The 20,171-nt window shown below is 41.8% G+C and overlaps 1 protein-coding gene across 1 annotated transcript in view; it reads left to right on the top strand.

Moving 5' to 3' along the window:
* Mical (Molecule interacting with CasL) overlaps positions 1-20,171 on the top strand; it is a 624,164-nt gene that overhangs the window by 233,093 nt on the left and 370,900 nt on the right. Inside the window, exon 8 of the mRNA XM_090389022.1 lies at positions 13,605-13,862. Coding sequence (XP_090245148.1) covers positions 13,605-13,862 — 258 coding nt within the window. The remainder of the gene's footprint in view (positions 1-13,604; positions 13,863-20,171) is intronic.

Below are 20,171 nucleotides of genomic sequence, written 5' to 3'. Positions count from 1 at the left end.
TGTGGGTCGATGTCGTGGTGGGTTGTCCAGACATGTTCGGCGATAGCTGAGTGTTCTATATCCGCTAAACGGATCGCTCTTTTGTGCTCCGAGAGACGTTTCTCGAGTCGACGTCCAGTCTCTCCGAAGTAGCAGCTAGTGCAGTCACGGCAAGAGATGCGGTAGACTAAACCGCTCTGCAGAAGGGTGGGGACAGGTGTTTTCACGTTGGAAATGAAAGAATGCAGTTTCCTGCCTGGGAGCTGGATGCACTTTATTCCGTGCGTTCTCAGGATTCTGCCGATCTGTTGTGACAGGTTGGGGTAGTATGGGATGAATGCCCTTGTGGATGGCTCGTCACTGTTGGTGTTGTAGCTGGTCGTCACGATGTCACGTGTCTGTAGATCACACCTGTCGAGGACGTCAATGGGGTAGCCACACCTCGTAAGGTCTACTTTGACCCTAGTGACCTCTTTGCGTCTTTCATCAGCGGAGCTGGAGTGTGTCCAGGCGCGAGTAAGCAAGGTTCGGGCCGTGGAGAGGAGGTGGCCTCGCGCGTGTGCTGACCGGAAGTTGGTAAACTGGCCAGCACACATGGGCTTACGATAAACTGTAGTCCTCAGGTATGTGCCTTCACGTCGGACAAGTGTGTCTAAGTATGGTAAAGAGTTGTTCGACTCCAGCTCAATCGTGAATTTTATGAAGGGCGATAGTGAGTTGAGGTATGATAGAAGTCGCTGACCTGAGTCTCTAGGGATGACCACGAACACATCGTCAACATAGCGACACCAAAAGGCGATGTGATCAGGTGCGTGTGCAAACGCACGTCCCTCTAACTCCTCCATCACGATGTTTGCTGTGACTGAGCTGACCGGGGAACCCATGGCCGTGCCATGTATCTGCTGGTAGACTGAGTCATTAAATATGATCGCACCCCCTGTTAAGCACAGTCTGAGGGCGGTGGAAATGTCATCGGGTGTGAGACCAGTTCTTTCGTTGAGGGTTCTATCATTGTCCAAGAGTTGTTTTGCACAAGAAATGGCAAGTTCCACAGGGATGGAGGTAAAGAGCGATATGACGTCGAACGATGCCATAACTTGATTCTGCGAGATGGATACAGTGCGAATCCTCTTTATGAATTCAACACTGTTGGAAACGGTGTGGGTGGTCTTGCCAACCAGAGGAGAAAGAAGTCTCGAGACAAATTTAGACAGCTCGTAAGTCGGTGATCCACAGCAGGATACAATTGGTCTCAGTGGTGTGTCTTCTTTGTGCACTTTCGGTAGGCCGTAAAACCGTGGGATCTGACATCCGGAAGCACGGAGGTGATTACGGGTTGACTGTGTGATCTTCCCTTGTTTCAGCCAACTGTTGACGAGGATATTCACCTCTGATTCCCATCGTTCTAAAACTCTGTTGGGGTTGATGGTCAGGGGTTTGTATACAGTAGTATCCCGTAAAAGTAGTAGCGCTTTCGCCATGTAATCAGTGTGATCCATTACAACCGTACGGCGGCCTTTGTCTGCCGGTAGAATGACGATGGACGAATCCTGTTTCAATGCCTTGAGGGCAGAGAACTGTGTACGGTTGAGGTTAGAAGAGACGGGGCGAGCACGGTGTAGAACTGCTGCAGTCTTCAAGCGGATTGTGTTGGCTACATCTTCTGGGAGGCGTGATAAGCTGGCTTCCACACCTAAGGCGATGTCGGTGATCGGCGGGTGCTTAGGAAGAACGGCAAACGTCATGCCAAGAGTCAATAAGTTTACTTGGTCCGCAGATAACTGTTTGCTGCTTAGGTTCAATACGAAGTCCGTGGAATTAGTGAGAGGGGTATATTTGACTCTCTGCCCTCAAGGCATTGAAACAGGATTCGTCCATCGTCATTCTACCGGCAGACAAAGGCCGCCGTACGGTTGTAATGGATCACACTGATTACATGGCGAAAGCGCTACTACTTTTACGGGATACTACTGTATACAAACCCCTGACCATCAACCCCAACAGAGTTTTAGAACGATGGGAATCAGAGGTGAATATCCTCGTCAACAGTTGGCTGAAACAAGGGAAGATCACACAGTCAACCCGTAATCACCTCCGTGCTTCCGGATGTCAGATCCCACGGTTTTACGGCCTACCGAAAGTGCACAAAGAAGACACACCACTGAGACCAATTGTATCCTGCTGTGGATCACCGACTTACGAGCTGTCTAAATTTGTCTCGAGACTTCTTTCTCCTCTGGTTGGCAAGACCACCCACACCGTTTCCAACAGTGTTGAATTCATAAAGAGGATTCGCACTGTATCCATCTCGCAGAATCAAGTTATGGCATCGTTCGACGTCATATCGCTCTTTACCTCCATCCCTGTGGAACTTGCCATTTCTTGTGCAAAACAACTCTTGGACAATGATAGAACCCTCAACGAAAGAACTGGTCTCACACCCGATGACATTTCCACCGCCCTCAGACTGTGCTTAACAGGGGGTGCGATCATATTTAATGACTCAGTCTACCAGCAGATACATGGCACGGCCATGGGTTCCCCGGTCAGCTCAGTCACAGCAAACATCGTGATGGAGGAGTTAGAGGGACGTGCGTTTGCACACGCACCTGATCACATCGCCTTTTGGTGTCGCTATGTTGACGATGTGTTCGTGGTCATCCCTAGAGACTCAGGTCAGCGACTTCTATCATACCTCAACTCACTATCGCCCTTCATAAAATTCACGATTGAGCTGGAGTCGAACAACTCTTTACCATACTTAGACACACTTGTCCGACGTGAAGGCACATACCTGAGGACTACAGTTTATCGTAAGCCCATGTGTGCTGGCCAGTTTACCAACTTCCGGTCAGCACACGCGCGAGGCCACCTCCTCTCCACGGCCCGAACCTTGCTTACTCGCGCCTGGACACACTCCAGCTCCGCTGATGAAAGACGCAAAGAGGTCACTAGGGTCAAAGTAGACCTTACGAGGTGTGGCTACCCCATTGACGTCCTCGACAGGTGTGATCTACAGACACGTGACATCGTGACGACCAGCTACAACACCAACAGTGACGAGCCATCCACAAGGGCATTCATCCCATACTACCCCAACCTGTCACAACAGATCGGCAGAATCCTGAGAACGCACGGAATAAAGTGCATCCAGCTCCCAGGCAGGAAACTGCATTCTTTCATTTCCAACGTGAAAACACCTGTCCCCACCCTTCTGCAGAGCGGTTTAGTCTACCGCATCTCTTGCCGTGACTGCACTAGCTGCTACTTCGGAGAGACTGGACGTCGACTCGAGAAACGTCTCTCGGAGCACAAAAGAGCGATCCGTTTAGCGGATATAGAACACTCAGCTATCGCCGAACATGTCTGGACAACCCACCACGACATCGACCCACACCGCGATGTCGTGGTGGTAGACAGATCCCACCATTACCTAAAGCGTACCTGGTTGGAATCATTAAATATAAAATCTTCGGATAAATCCTTAAACAGGAACAGTGGTTACCAAGTCAACCCGATCACAGAGTCAGTAGTTCTGTCATTGGACAAGCGCTGGCCACGTCATCATGCGTCACAGCCACAGACGTCAACAAACAATTAAACCTCGCGTCTCACGCACCTGGCAGTGCACATCTTCATTCCAACTGCCATTCATGTATTTTAATTCTGACGAAGGCTACCATATAGCCGAAAGCTCATATATTTCTGCTTTATCTGTACGCTCTGTGTTTAAGCTACAATAAATTCCTCATGGCTCCATATGTTCAGTTGACACCAAGAAAAAAAAGTGTAGCTGTTGCTCTGTCCCAAGAAGGGCTTTCTAAGCATGCTATCGCTGATAAAATAGGCTGCCACCAGTCAACAGTATCCCGGTGCTAAAATTAAAACATGAAACCAGTGATGTGAAGAGAAGACCTGGGCCGACCGGGCTAGCCAGGTGGGTAAAGTGCCTGCCTGGCAACCCAAAGGTCGCGGGTTAGGATCCCGCCTCAGGCTTAGATCAGAGTAAAATGCAAAAACTTTGGGAGGTGTATTATGGCCACAGAAACCGCTGCGCCAACAACTAACAAAAAAAAAAAAAAAAAAGAAGAAGAAGACCTGGATCAGGCCGTAAGAGAGAGTGACTACGCCTTCCCAAGATCAATATTTGAAATGGCTATGCCTTCGTAATCGCCATGCTAGTGCTCCTGATCTAAAATTGGACTTAGATATGGCCTCTGGTGTTGAAACAAGTGCATGAACTATCCAAAGACGGCTTTCAGAATGTGGTCTGCATGCCTATCAGCCCAAGAAGAAGCCTTTGTAGACCCAACAAATGAGGAAGAAGAAACTTGCTTGGGCTAAAATGCATGTTTCATGGACAAAAGAGCAATGGGACACCATCTTTTCTGACGAATCGAAATTCAACCTGCATGGCTCGGATGGGAAGCTATATTTCAGAAGACGAAAATTGGAGGCATACCATCCTGATTGCATAACACCAACTGTAGTAAAGTTCCCCGCTGGCCAGATGGTCTGGCGATGCATAACAAGCAAAGGGGTGGGGCGAATTAATTTTATTAATGGAACAGTGAATGCAGAAACCTACACTGCTATCTTGGAGGAATGCATGAAACCTGTTATTAGGGATCACCACACAGACATCCAAAACTGTATTTTTCATCAGGACTCTGCACCTTGCCACACAGCAAAATTGGGAAGTTTTATGCTATTTAGATTTAATGATGAGTTTGTCTTCTTGTCTCACAAGGCTTAAAACATACTTACACCAATGTTTTCCCTCATTTTTCTCCCTTAAGGTGCAGTCATACCTCAGAAATGCTGGCATTACTGTGTTGGACTGGCACAGCAACAGTCTAGATTTGAACCCTATTGAAAATTGCTGGTACATTGTCATCTAAAATTGCTCAGAAGGAACCAACAAGTATGTTTCAGCTGCAGGAGAGCATTGTAAGGGTGTGGCACCACGAAATTGGGCAACTGTTATATCCAGAAGTTGATTAACTCTATGCTAGATTGTTTGGAAGGCTGTAATTGCAGCTTGAGGAGGAACAACAAAATATTGAGGACTTATTTTGCTGATTTATTGTACATAATACTATTATGTTAATTTGTAATTTCGGTTTGTACATGTAAATGCAATAAAATGTATGTTTGGATTGTCATGATTGCCATTTGCATGATTTCTCCTATTTCCATTAATTGCACATTTTACCCTTTGGGAAGATATCTATGGCAGTTAGGTATAACAGTTGGAGTCTTTTTATTTGATTTCATTCACAGAGATATATATCCCATCTAACAAATGCATTTCAAACATTTGTGCAACCCACAATGCAGTGCAAAACACATTATTTTTGCAAAATTCAAAAGTGATGCAGTTTTATTGTCTGCCACTATAGATGCAAAGTACTCATCCAGCTTGTCGGCAATCTGAGCAAGATCGTCAACAGTTAAAACCATCGATATCAAGTCATAAGAAAAGATGTCTTTGTTATTATTCTTTTTTTTTTTCTTTTTTTTTTTTTTCTTCTTTTTTTTCTTCTTCTTTTTTTTTTTTTTTTTTTTTTTTTCCATCCTTTTCCAAATATTTCTCTTAATCTACCTTAGCTTGCCTAACATCCTTTGTCAGACTGGTTTATATGGTTTGATTGCAGACTGGTTTATAGCTTCCATAAGCTTCTGTGTCTCCTGATAATTTATATGCATCCTATTCACCTTTCTTCACTTCAATGGGTCTCATTAGTTCATCTGAAATCCATTTAGGCCTATACTTTGAAGAGTGTTTCTTAGTTGGTATGATAAACCTCTTAGCTTCTATGATTATCATCTTGAATGCTTCCCATTTAGAATTTGCTGATGGTGACATCATCAGTTGGTTCCACTCCGGGGAATTCCAGAATTCTCTGTGTCCACCGTAGTTGCCTTTATGAAAGCAAAAACCCTTCCCTTTCACTGCCACGTAGTGATTCTTTTAGCTGTAGATTCTTAATGCATATTAATCACTACTGATAATTAGAAAACATCCAATAAATCTATGAAAGTGTGACTTCCATAGATTTATGCTTACAGTATTGCATGTTCTTGTTATTATCAGCAGTGCATTGCATTGGATCGTTTCCAGGATTCTTCTGTTCACTGCTGTTCCTGCTTTCATATACCATATGGGAGAACTGTATGTTATACTCAGGATTAAAATAGCTTTATAGTACAGGGACAGGGTTCTCCTATTTAGCCTCCAATTCCTGCATGTGACTCTGGTGACAAGTGCTGCGTATCTCTGCAGTTTCTCTTTCAGGTAGATTAGATGTGGTTTGAAGAATGGGTTGTGGTCGATGATTATGCCCAGGTATTTGATGTGATTTGACAGCCTGATTGTTTGTCCTGCTAGTTTGATTTGTGGCAGTCGTCTGAGGTTTAACATCCCTTTAAGTAGCACTGAGTCCATTTTTTCAGGTGAGATTTTTAGGGTATGGAATTTTACTCAACCTTGTATAGTTTCAAGGACTTGTTTTCCCAGTGCTTCAAGGCCCAATCTCGAATCTGCTGTGATAGTCAGCACGAGGTCGTCTGCAAAAGTCTGGGCCTCCACCTCGTCTCGTCCATGGTGAGGAACTTGTCAAATACCATATTCCACAGGAGTAGCCCCGGGGCAGATCCCTGGGGCAGCCCCTGTGGATCGGCCAGGTCGGTACCTTTGTGGAGGTGGTACTGAAATTGCACTATCCCCATTCGACAGTGTATCAGGAATGCACCATTTCTGGAATAACATCTCATTGGACAGCACTGTGGGCAGTAAAAGATGGTGGATGAACATAGCCGCATTGTTTCAGCCAACTGGAGTGCGACAGTGGCACAACAACACCAACTTCAACGAGGGATGTGCCAGAAATGCCTCCACCAAGTCCATCAGACAATCGTTAGCTGCAATAGGTTATGGGAGCCGTCAACCCACCAGAGTCCCATTGCTAACACAACGACACAAGACTATGCTCGAGTGAAAGAATATTGGCACTGACCTTGGATGATTGGAGACGGGTCTACTAGTCCGATGAGTCCTGTTTCCAGTTATATCCAGTGTACGGGACAGGTATAAGGTATGTTCGTGTCAGATAGCACGCCATTGTACTCCATTGATACAGCGGATGGGATAAATTCCCATCCGCTGTATCGAGGATAGTACACTGCCAAGCCAGAGACTTGAAAGTGTGTGGGCCATGCTTGTGCAGTGCGATGTGTTGTGCTCATTGTTTGTCCGGCTTATTGGCCGCCAGGCTCCTAGTGGGGCCCGACGTTGCCCGTACCTCGCCATGTGGAGGCTAGCTGGGTGTGTCCAGTATCACAGCAAGTCCTGCCACCTAGTTTCCTGGGATTTCAGTGGTTAGGACTTAAAAAAAAAAAAATCATGCGTTTGACATTAATGCTTAATGGGATTGCTGTTTGTAAATCACTGGTTGGGGTTGAACGCTAGAGAGACGCGTTAAAAGGCCTAATAGGTCCGGCAAAATTTTGATGTTATTAAATTTAGATGTGAGGCTAGATGAAAGATAATAGTGTTAGTTGTTAGTTTAGTGTGAAAGAGGGGGAGACTGAAGACTGGGTGGGAAAACAGATAGAAGAAGAGGGAAGATAGAGTAGGCATCCCCAAAGAGGTCAGTGGAGACGAGCCCCACCAGGCGAAGCATGGGGGAGGAGACAGGTCTCTGTCTCCTCCCCTCCCTGCCTGGGGATGGGGTTTTAAAGGGAACCAGGTTAGAGTACCCAGTTCAGATCACCAAATGGCATGTCAGTAGCAAAGCTGCAGTATGTCTTTGTCGGTGATTGTTGTCATGCCCATGTAGTATCGAATCCAGTAAGAAGGTCAAGCTGCCCATCGTGCTCTGGGGGTGGGATATGTTAGCTGGCAGCGGGAACCCGCCAGGTGAAGGGGTGGGAGAGAGACACATTTACTTTATTCATAATCTGCATTCTCACTCTACTTGCATTCATTTTTTTTTATACTTTTTTTCTTATATTTTATAATTTTTTTTTCTCATTCATCTTTTTCTCACCCACCGGTGGGGGGGGATGCAATGACGTGTAATGTAAATTTAAATACTAATTAAAACTAGGGTTAGTGTGTACTTAACTGTAGCATTTATGGTTTGTGTTCTTTTTCTCACACACTTACACTTTCATTCATTCTTCTAGCTTTCATTTCATTTATTCGACTCTTGCTTTCTGCACTACACTCTCTGGGCACCTCAGCTTACTGTAATTCTTCAGTTGTGGTGCAGGCCTAGCCGCAAGTTTTTTCCAGGCAAAGGGAGAATGCAGTGTTTGTGTGGTTAGTAAATGTTTGTTAGTATATATATATATATATAAAGTAATGTAAGTTATTCCCAATCTTGGCCAACCACATTTGCTCTTCCACTCATTCCCATTCACTCTCTCTTTCCCTCATGCTAGGTCACTCTTTCTTTTACCAAACCTGCCATTTATTCCCTTTTACCATAATTCCTAGTTTACCCAATGCCCGACCTGTTCATTCTGTCTTTCATTCTCATTCATTCATTCTACATTGCATCCCATTGCTACCAGCTTACTGATATTTTTTCAGCTAATCTGCTTCCCTGGCTGCATTACATCTCCATTCCCTACATGGATACTTATTTGGTGTGAGGCCCCAGGTTCCTACACATGGCAGGGTAGTCCTGGGGAGTTTTGTCGTCAGGTTTCTGTCAGGGTGCAGAACATGTACTGATTACTTGTCCAGCTTTTGCAGAAGAATGCCGAAACTCCTTCAAAGAGCTAAACAAACATCACTCCTTCACTCTCAAAACCATACTGGAAGATAGAAAAAATATAGCAGATGTTTTTCAGTTCCTCAAGAAAATAAATTACTATAATCAAATATAAAACTAAATATTATCTCTTAAGCAAGCTATAGTCAATCTCTGTTAGTCTTGTGGACATGTGGACATGTGTTTTTGTAAAGGGCAGCTCCTAGAACGTGAGTTCAACTCCGCCTCGTATCTCTGTGAAGAACAGTATCACTACAAATGGGCCAGATGTGTGTGACGTCGGTTTGTGTGTATTATGTGTGTGTTCTGTTGTTATGTTCTGACCGCTTGGCTACCCAGAAGCATCAGTCACCTGGACAGATGATTCTAGGTACTCGTCCACACCACGGGAAGGTGGGCCAGTCCCAATGGAGCACGTACTGTCTCGATACGAGACTCTGAACCACCTGATGTTGCCAAAAGGTGGGCCAGATTTCTCTGGGGGCCCACTCCAGAGAGGGAAAAAAAAAAAAATAAATAATAATAAATAAATAAAATAAAAATTAAACTAAAAACAGAAACAAAATGTATTTCCCGTGGTGCAAAAAAAAAAAAATAAATAAATAAAATAAAATAAAATAAAATAATAAAAATAAATAAATAAAAAAGAAAAAATAATAAATAAATAAATAAAAAATTTAAAGAAAATAATAAATAAATAAAAAAAATAATAATAATAAAATAAATAATTAAATAAAATAAATTCCCTGTGATAAAAAAAAAAAAGGGAGAGCTGTCTGGCACCAATGATAGTCCACGTCCCAGTTGTCAGAACAGAGCACGAGTAAAAAAAAAATGAAGCTAAGTAAATGAAAAAAAAAATACTACTAATAATAATAATTACAGAATAATTAAATAATTTTAATCCCACAGTGAAGAGGAAGATGTAAGTTGGGGTGCCAGCAGAGAGAGAGTAAGAGAAAAAAAAAAAAAAAATGTGAGAGTGGTTATCTATCCTGCACAGAGGGAGAAAGAAGAAAAGGTGAGCCAAGGCTGCTCCTAGTTCCAGGGCAGGACCCGGAAACAGTGCAGAATGCAGGTTTGAGGAAAAATAAAAAAGAACAAATAAAAATAATAATAAAATAAAAATAAATAAAAAATAAATAAATAATTTTAATCCCACACCCTGGCTACAGTGAAGAGAAAGATGTAAATCGGGTGCCAGCAGAGAGAGAATGAGGAAAAAAAAAATAATAATAATAATAAAAATAAAAAAAAGGGAGAGTGGTTATCTATCCTGCACAGAGTGGGAAAGAAGAAAAGGTGAGCCCCAAAGCTGCTCCTAGTTCCAGGGCAGGACCCGGAAACAATGCAGAACGGAGGTTAGGAAAAAAAAAAAAAAAAAAGAAATAGTCAGTAGAAGGGGTGACTTTCAGTTGGCAGTGGAATTGTTAATGATCGGCATTTCCACGTCGGTGATTGACGATCAGTGTCCTCCTCCAGGCAAATACCTCAGCTGCAAAGGTCTGGAAGGCTTCGAGGTTGTTTTGGGTACATATCAGTTGATGCAGATCTGCTGGTGGGAAGTCCTGGATCTTATTCTGGAGACGGTTTCTGATATCGTTGTAATGTACACACTCCAGAAGCAAGTGTTTCCAACTTTAACTTTGCCCGCAAAAGCAGTAAGGAGTGTCGATGAGTCCCAGTGTATGCAGTTTCTCATTTAGAGAACCGTGTCCGGTAATGAGAAAGGATGATTCGAGGCTGAGGGAGAACCATCGGGCGTTATTTTTAGTGGTTGCGAAGGTTACCTCCGGAAGAAAACTCCGAGTTACAACCCCTACAGTTGAAGAATCCCATCTGGTCTGCCATACATTGAAGAGTTTATTGAGACATCAAGATTTCTCCTGCTTTATATCTGTAGTTAGTGAGAGTTCTATATCCAGGATCGTTGCCGGAATACCTTTTTTAATTCGATAGCAGAGCCCCTTGTAGATTGTGTAAAGGTCGAGAGGGAGGGTGCCTGCTATAACTTGGAGAGCTGCTGTAGAGACTGTACAGCAGATTCGATGGGTCGCCAGTAACATAGCTCTTTGTATAGAGTTTAGCTTTTCTTTCATCTTAATGATGGGAACTCTGTGAAACCAGACCACGGCAGCATAGGTTACTATTGGGAGAAAGACAGCTTTATAATAAAGAAGAAGGGTTCGTTTTGATAGTCCCCACTCACTTCTTGAGATCCGTCTAATTGTGGCGGAGAACTTTTTGGTCTTGGAACTCAGATGCTGTAGATGGGGGAAGAAAGACAGACGATTGTCTATTACTACTCCCAGGACTTGTCTGTTCTACGAAGGTTAGCTGGGTTCCGTTGATTTTGACCTGGGGAGGCCTTCGTAAGTCGAGTCGGTTTTTAAACACCATCATCTTAGTTTTGGCAGGGTTGATTTGCAATTTGTTGATTGTTGTCCAGGTAGAGAGATGGTTGAGTACTCGCTGTGCTGTGGATTCGAGGGCTGCTCTGGAATGACCAGCGACCACGATGGTGAGGTCGTCGGCGAACGCTATGATTTTCGTTTTTTCAAAACTGTTACTGAGCCAGCTCTAGAGCACCATATTCCACACCAAGGGCCCCAGGACAAAGCCCTGGGGACACCCACGGTGGATGGGTTTAAGGACTTGGTGATATTTTTACTTAACTACTATTGTACGTTGTGAGAAGTAGCTTCTGAACAGCCAGTAAAGATTGTTTGGACATTCTGCTGTGCGAAGACGTTCCAGTGCACTTTCCCACCATACATTATCGAAGGCCCCCTCGAAGTCAATAAACAGAGCGAGTTCATATTTGGATTGCGAAGTTTCCAGATGCAGGATCAAATCAGAGAGGGCATCTTCACATGATCTGCCCTGGGTGAATCCATATTGGGCTGGTGAAATCATACCTTTGGAGAGAAAGAGATTCGTGATTCGGATGGCCATTAGTCTTTCCAAGGTCTTGCCCAGGTTTGCCAGCAGGGCAATTGGTCTGTATGAACGAGGGTTTGTTATTGGTTTATTTGGTTTTAGTATTAGGCGGAGAAGTGCAACCTTCCAGGGCTGGGGGAACTTTGATTTTTGGAGGCATTTATTGTACAATAATAGAAGATGTTCTGGCTTTAATTTGTGAAATCTAATGATGAAGGCATATTCAATTAAATCCAGTCCCGGGCACTTTTTCGTATTTACTTTTTTGAGGACCTGATTCAATTCTAGACCGGTGAAGGGTTCAGCTTGGGTCTGTGTTATATATTCGGCATTCTTCTTCCGGATACTTTTGTGTTCCGGCAAGTCATTCTGAGGGTTGTCGTCTGGGAAGAGCTTATTTATGATGGCACTGACAGAGTCAGTCCAGTTAGTGGTTTCATTTTGATCAGCCTGGACAGTGCCAGAGATATCTGTTGTGAAGATTTTTCCCCGTGTGATTTTATACAGTAACCCCCAGGGGTTTGAATTTCCAGATTCTAGGACGAATGTAGCCCAGGTTTCTCGCTTTCTAGTTGCTATTGCCTTGGTGTATGTATTCTTTTTATTCAAGTATTCCCTGTGTAGCCTTTCGACGTCTGCTGCTGGCCAGTTTCGTCGGTTCTGATATTGCTTTCGTGCGCGGTGGACTTCCCTCCTTAGTGTCATAAGTTCCGTGTTCCACCATGCACAAGGTCTGTTGCATGGGACTTTCTTCCTTGTTGCTCTATACGAAGCTCTGGTAATTGCTGTTTGTATTACTTCACTGTATTCTTCTGGTGTTGCTTCTTCATATTGGAGAGGGTCATGTGTTGGAAAGTCTCTATTGATGGAGAAGTCGAAGGCATCCCAGTCGACTGTTCTTAGGGAAAACCTTACTAATTCTGTCACTCTTTCCTTAGTAGTTGTCGGCAGGCGCCTGGTCCCAATGTGAAAATAGATGACCCGATGGTCACTTATCGTCCAGTCCGGTATTGTGACCCAATCCCAGACGCATGTCCGTAAGTCATTGGTGGTTAGTGTGACATCAGTATTAGATTGTCCAGTGGTGCTACAATATGTCGGAAGATTGTTGGGTAGGTTATGGATGGTTAAATTTCTGTTCAGAATTAATTCCTCTAGAAGTCGCCCACGTGCATCCAAGGAAGTTGAGAACCACAATGGAGATTTGGCATTAACGTCTGCTGTTATTAGTATACTGTTAGAGTTAAGAAGGTCAATGGCAAACTCAATATATCTTAGGAAGTCATCTATATCCCTAGAAGGCGGACAGTAGAGGGAGATGATATATAGTGTGATCGAAAAGAACCTAACCTGGATGCAAGTAGCAAATTTTGTGCAGAGCCCGTGAATTATAAGGACATCAATTTGCTTATTGAGTACAACTATGCAGGTCTTAGGGTCAGTGCTAGCTGGCTGTATGAGTCTTGTCTGCATTGAATAGCCCACTATCTTGTGTGTGTTTTCTGCTGGGACTTTGATGGTGTATGGCTCCTGTATTGCAATTATGTCGATTTGGTGAGTCTCGGCTGTTCGAGCTTAGGATCATCCACCCAGGAATGTGATTGAATTATGGACAGTGGTGAAGCACACGTGGATGGAAATATCTGTGGAATGCTTTTGTGAACTAGTGGACTCAACGCCTTGCCACATGACTGCCCTTACCCAGGCAAAAGGGGGGGCGTACCCATTACTAGGTGGATATCTATGATTTCTATCCACTCAGTATATATATATATATTTTTTTTTTTTTCCTTCTTTCAGTTTATTCCTTGAATTTGGTAATTAGTTGGTGAGCATAAAAATATACAGTATATGCAGGCCTGTATATAATTAATTTAACTTATAATTTATTTTAATTTGCAGGATTATAATGATACTGCCAGATTATTATCACCAGAAAATGTCGACAGAGAAGCTTTGATGGAATATGCAAAGGATGCAGCAGATTTTGCGACAAATTATCAACTTCCAGTTCTAGATTTTGCTGTTAATCATTACGGGCAAGCTGATGTGGCAATGTTTGATTTCACATCAATGTATGCTGCTGAAATAGCATGCCGTTTATTAGAAAGGCATGGTCATAAATTACTTCAGGGACTTGTTGGTGACAGTCTACTGGAGGTAAGCATTTTTAATTGAGTTTATTTTGTTTTCCACTTTATTTTATTTTATTTATTTATTTTCCACTATTTTATTTTTAAGTTATTATTAGTTTTATTTTGGAGTTTATTTCCACTTTGGGTGATAAGTGTTAAGTAGGTTGGAAAGCTGCTAGCTTGGGGAAATACACAGCCTAATATATTAATAGCAGCAGGCTTAGGAGAAAGCGATTCTTGCACTGCTTCTGTTGTAACAAGCAGCATCCTAGAGGGCAAGTGGTCAGGTATTTCAAGACTTGCCAGGGTGCTTGTGGAACCCTGGCAGGTCTTGAAATATAACTAGCTAATATGTAGCTTTGTTGGGTTACTAAGAATGAAAACAGTTGCAGGTATACTGGTATGTACATTAATGTTATTAGCATAGTAAATAAATTTGATGAATATTTTTGATGCTGATCAAATCATCAAATTGTGGAGATATCAGAGATATGGTGCCACTTAAATATTGCAGATTCAGTATTTGAATATCTGGAGTACAGTCTATACAAAAAGGACAGAATAGCGCGGGTGGGGGTGTGAAGAAATGCTCTTAGTTAGAAGCATATTAAATCTAAGGTAGAGTATCAAGTGTACATTGGATGGCTTCAGGGCAGGAGGCAGATGGTTATTGGGTTGAGGGCGCCTCCGTAGCCAGGTGGGAAGGAGCAGCAGTGCGTAGCACACGCTTCTTGATTAGACCGGGGTTCGAGCCCATCACCACCAAATACGGAGGATGCGGAAAGGTCAGGGAATGACCACCGCATATCCCGGAGCAATATGGCCTTAGCTGCTAATGCTCCTAAAAACCAAAATAACAAAAAATAACAGTTATTGGGTTGACGTAAGAAGTGGGGTTCCCTAAGGGTCAGTATTAGGACCACTGTTGTTTTTGATTTTCATAAATGACATCGATGAAGGGATAAAGGGCATGATGTCTAAATTTGCAGATGATGTAAAGATTGGTAGAGTAGTTAATGATCAACGCCAAGGAGAGCTTCTTCAGAATGACCTAGATGGACTTCAGAGATGGTCAGAAAAATGGCAGCTATGTTTTAATCCAGCAAAGTGTAAGGTATTGCACCTGGGGAACAGTAACCCCAAAATAACTTATACACTTGGCAGAGTTGAACTAAAGCTGTTAGTGGAGGAAAGGGACCTGGGTGTTACGATACGGTCAGACTTTAAGTTCTCTGAGCATTGTAGACAGGTTGCAAGGAAGGCACATGGTGCCCTATCGATGATGTATTGAACAATTGCTGGTAGAGATAAGGATGTCATAACCCCATTATATAAGGCTATTGTTAGACCACACTTGGACTATTATGTTCAGGTATGGAGACTGCACACTTAAAGAAAGACATTGTGGTTCTCGAAAGGGTCCAGAAACAGGTAACTCTCCCTGGTGCAATTGGCAAAAGGGCATCCATATGAGGAAAGACTTCGAATATGTGGTTGGAGAGCTTGGAAACTAGGCACCTTAGAGGAGACTTGATTGAGGTGTTGAAGGCTGTGAGAGGCATAAGCAAATGAATTAGGATGAAATTTTCATGGTTATAAATGATTCTAGGACAACGGGCCATAATTTCAAGTTACGAAGGAAGCTGTTTAGACTGGATTGCAGGAAGTTTTATTTTTGCCAGTGAGTTATAAATTACTGGAATAAGTTGCCTACATGGGTGGTAGAGGCTGACAGTTTTGGGAAATTCAAAGGTCAGCTGGATAATTACTTACGGGAGGAGGGAAACACTTAGATTGTCCATTTCCTTTTCTCTTATTTATTAATTATTATTATTATTATTACTCCCTGATTGGGGGATTCCACTCCGTGATGGGTACTGCTACCAACACACAAGGTGGTTGTAATGTCTGGTGTTATTGTTGGTCGAGGAACTCTCTGACTATCCTACATGTGTTCAGGATTGCGACTTTCTAGAGTTCCTTGTAGGTGTTCTCTGGGAGACCTATTGCTGCTAGGCTGCTATGTAGTCTTTGGCACCAATACCGGTGCTTGACATGATTATTATTATTATTTTATTTTTATAATTTTTTTTGTTATTTTATTATCGTTATTTATTTATTTTTTATTATTATTGTTATTTTATTATCGTTATTTATTTATTATTTTTTATTATTATTGCTATTTTATTCTTATAATTTTATTTTTTTATTATTTTATTATTATTGTTATTTTATTCTTATAATTTTATTTTTTTATTTTATTATTATTGTTATTTATTTATTATTTTTTATTATTATTATTATTTTATTCTTATAATTTTATTTTATTATTATTGTTATTTATTTATTATTATTTATTATTATTATTATTATTATTATTATTATTTATTTTTATTTTTTGGCTGGTGCAGCATAAGCCATAGGCTTTCTTGCAATTTGTGGCCATTGCTAATACTAATACGAAATGGATGTCAGAAGAACTGATGAGACTTATGGCAGTGAAGAAATATGCATGGGATGCATATAAATTATCAGGCGATATTGATGCCTACAGTATATATAAGCTAGTCTGCAATCAAGTCACAAAGAAGGTTAGGCAAGCTAAGGGTGGTTACAGGAAATCTCTGGAAAAGAATGCAAAGAAATTATTTATGTAAACAGTAGAAGGAAGGGGTTGAATCGTATGGGTCCACTAGATATGAATATATTAACTGATGATCCTGCTCAGGTTGCTGACAAATTGAATGGCTATTTTGCATCTACATTTACACAAGGAAGAGGATGGCAATGTCATCCTTAAAAAAACTGAGGGGAAGGTGAAGGAGAAATCGTCAAAGCTAAACATAAAAAAAAAAAAGGCACCTGGGGTGGATGAGTTCCATCCAGTTATATTTGAGGCAGTAAAAGAGGTAAGCAATCCTTTAACCATGATTATGAGAGCATGGTTGGAATTAGGGAGGTCCTTGTGTACTAAAGAAGTGCAAATGTTTTCCCAGTTCAAAAGGGGTGGGATCAAAGGGAGACATGATTAAACCTGTTAGCTTGACGTGTTCCAGGGAAAATAATGGTGTCACTGGTTAAGGAGATGATGTAAAATCTTGGCAGGAATGCAGTTATACTGCAGACACAGCATAGATTTGTTAAGGTGTAACCTTAACAAATTTGTTATCATGTAACCTTGTCTGAATAATCAGATTGGATACTATGACACATTAACAAAGGTACTGGATGTAAAAAATAGTTTTAACATCATATACTTAGATTTCAGAAAAGCTTTTGATACCGTTGCACATGAAAGATTGCTATACAAATTGGAGCAGAATGGCATTAAGGGCAAAGTGCTGTTATGGTTAAAGGGATGGCTGAGTGGAAGAAGAGTTGTTATCAGTGGGCACTGCTCTTCTTGAACTATGTTAATATCAGTGTCCCCCAAAGTTCAAAGTTTTCAGCCCATTTGTTTTTTATATTTGCTAATTGATATTGATGGAGACATTTTAGGCTTAGAGTCTAAGTGTGCAGTTGATATTAAGGTTTTGAAGGTAGTTCATCACAGTATTCAGGATATGATACTGTAACAAGATTTAGTCCAATTAAGCAGTTGGGTTGAGAAGTGGCAATTGAAGTTTAATATTGACAGATGAAAGGTATTTCTTATCAGCATTAGCATTAGTAGAGGCATATGATGCAAGAAAGCAAGCTTCTGCAGCATCAGCCAAAAAAAAAAACCCCTCCAATTTCAACCCAGCATTCGTTCCAAATGCCTGTCCAGCTCAGCCTTAAATTTATTTAGGCTATTAGCTTCCACAACAAAAGAAGGAAGCCTATTCCATCAATCAACTACCCGCTGGCTAAAGGAAAATTTCCGCACATCTATTCTACAACTATCTTTTCTCAATTTGAAACTGTGACCCCTCAGGTTCTTAGTCTGAGCAAGAAGAAGTATCCCATCAGCATTCAGCTTGCTCAACCCATTCAAGGCCCATTCAACACCTCAGTCAGATCACCTCACAGGTGCCTACTCTCCAGGCACTACAATTTGGAGAACTTAAGCCTTTCTTGTTAAGAGCACCCCTTTGTTCCCCTCACCAATCTTGTTACCCTTCAATGTCCTTCTAGCAGCTCAACATCCTTGCTAAAATGAGGCCTCCAGACCTGTACACAGTACTCTAGGTGTGGCCTGACCATCGACTTGTATGACGAGATAATCACCTTTCTGTCCCTACTAGAAAAATTCATATATATCATTGACAAGACTCCATAACCTGCCCTGGCCCCGCCTGTCTGCACTGCTCAGCAAACTTCATATTTGGCTGCACAATTTCCCCCAGGTCTTTTTCACTTTCCACTTCTCTGAGTGTAGTGCCACACAATTGGTACATTTCTCTTTGGTTACTGCTACCCATATGCAGTACTTTGCATTTGTCAATGTTAAACTTCAGTTGGCACTTCTCAGCCCATTTTCCCAACTTTATCTAGATCCAGTTGGAGTGGCATACTGTCATTAACAACCCTGCCAACCTTTGTATCATCTGCAAACTTGGACATTAAACCTGATATACCTTCATCAATATCATTGATAAATATACAAAAAAAAAGCAATGGCCCTAACATCGAACCCTGGGGAACTCCACTAATAACATTTGTCCACGAAGAGTGGTGTCTGTCGTCTCTTACTCAACCATCCCTTTATCCATTGTAGCAACTTACCCTTAATGCCATACCTCTCCAATTTGTACAGCAGTCTTCCATGTGCAACAGTATCAAAAGTTTTCCTGAAATCCAAGTATATGATATCAGAATTATTTTTGGCATTCAGTTCCTTTCTTACCACATTATAGTATCCAATCAAATTGGTCAGACAAGACCTCCCTTTAACAAACTCATGTTGTGTCTTAACTACTACTTCTGTCTTGTCTAGATGATCCTGCAATGCTTCTTTAACCAGTGATTCCAATATTTTCCACGGAAACCAAGTTAAACTAACAGGTCTGTAGTTACTTGTGTCACCTTTTAAACCCCCTTTGTGAATTGGTGATACATTTGCACACCTCCAGTCCATGGGGACCTCCCCTGAGTCCATGGAAGCTCTCATAATTATGGCTAAGAGTTTGCTTACTTCCTTTCTGCCTCCTTTAATATAACTGGATAGATCCACCTAAGGTGCCTTCCTTATGTTTAACTTCATCAATTTCTCCTCCACTTTGCTCTCAGTTATTAGAAAATCACTTAGCTCCCTGGTAGCGTATGATAAACTTCTGGCACACCCCTCATTGAATAACTCCTCTTGTGTGAATGTAGATGCAAAATACTCATTCAATTTATCATCTACTTGAGCATAATCATCATCAGTAGTCAACCCATCTATGTTAACTGGTCCAATCTGATTCATCCCTTTCCTTCTAGAGTTTACATAAGTAAAGAATTCTTTGCTGTTTTTCTTTGCATCCTTTGCCAAAGATTTCTTGTAATCTTCCTTCGCCTGCCTAACCTCCTTTGTGACTTGATTACAGACTAGTTTATACCAGCCATAGACTTCTGTGTCACCTGATACTTTATATGCATCCCATACATTCTTCTCCTCTGCCATGAGCCTCATTAATTCATCTGATATCCATTTAGGCCTAAACCTTGAACAATATTTCTTAGTTGGAATGAAAAGCCAAAATTAAGTCCCTGAAGGCTTCCCATTTAGAATTGAACATTGGTAACATCATCAGTTGAACCCACTGTACAGAATTTAAAAACAGAATTTAATGCATGAATAATCACTGCTGATAATCAGATCAAGAGTATTGCTCCCTCTGGTTGGCTCTCGAACATGTTTTGCTCTAGAAAACAGTTGTCCAATAAATCCATAAAAGTCCTGCTAGTGTGCGAGTGACCAACCTACAAAGTCCAGTCAATCTCTGGGTAATTAAAATCCCCTATTATAAGACTCTGATTTACTGGCCCACTCTATTTCTCTGCACAATTGCTCATTATACTCATCAAATTCATTAGGCCTATAACACCCACCTACTCTCATTTTTCCTTTCCGAGTGCTTATTTCACACCAAACAGACTCAACACTGCATTGTCTACCAACATCAATTGGATGTACTTCCTTAGATTTTGTGTATTTCTTAACTAACAGCATAACCCCCTCCTCCCTTCCTGTCCTGTCTATCCTTTCTGTACACATTGTACTCCCCAATTTCCAATTCTGCACTGCTTATATCTGTGTAACACCACGTCTCTGATATCCCAAAAGTATGGGAAGCAGTAATCCCAAATTAATGTACTAGCTGTGTGGTACCACGCTCAGGGCTTTGGAGAATGATAAAAACCTGGGGGT

The sequence above is a fragment of the Mastigoproctus giganteus genome, chromosome 14, assembly GCF_048544385.1.
Source record: "Mastigoproctus giganteus isolate SK-2022 chromosome 14, ASM4854438v1, whole genome shotgun sequence".
NCBI lineage: Eukaryota > Metazoa > Arthropoda > Arachnida > Uropygi > Thelyphonidae > Mastigoproctus > Mastigoproctus giganteus.
The sequence above is the reverse complement of the archived record's forward strand: the minus strand, read 5'-3'. Positions and strand labels throughout refer to the sequence as shown.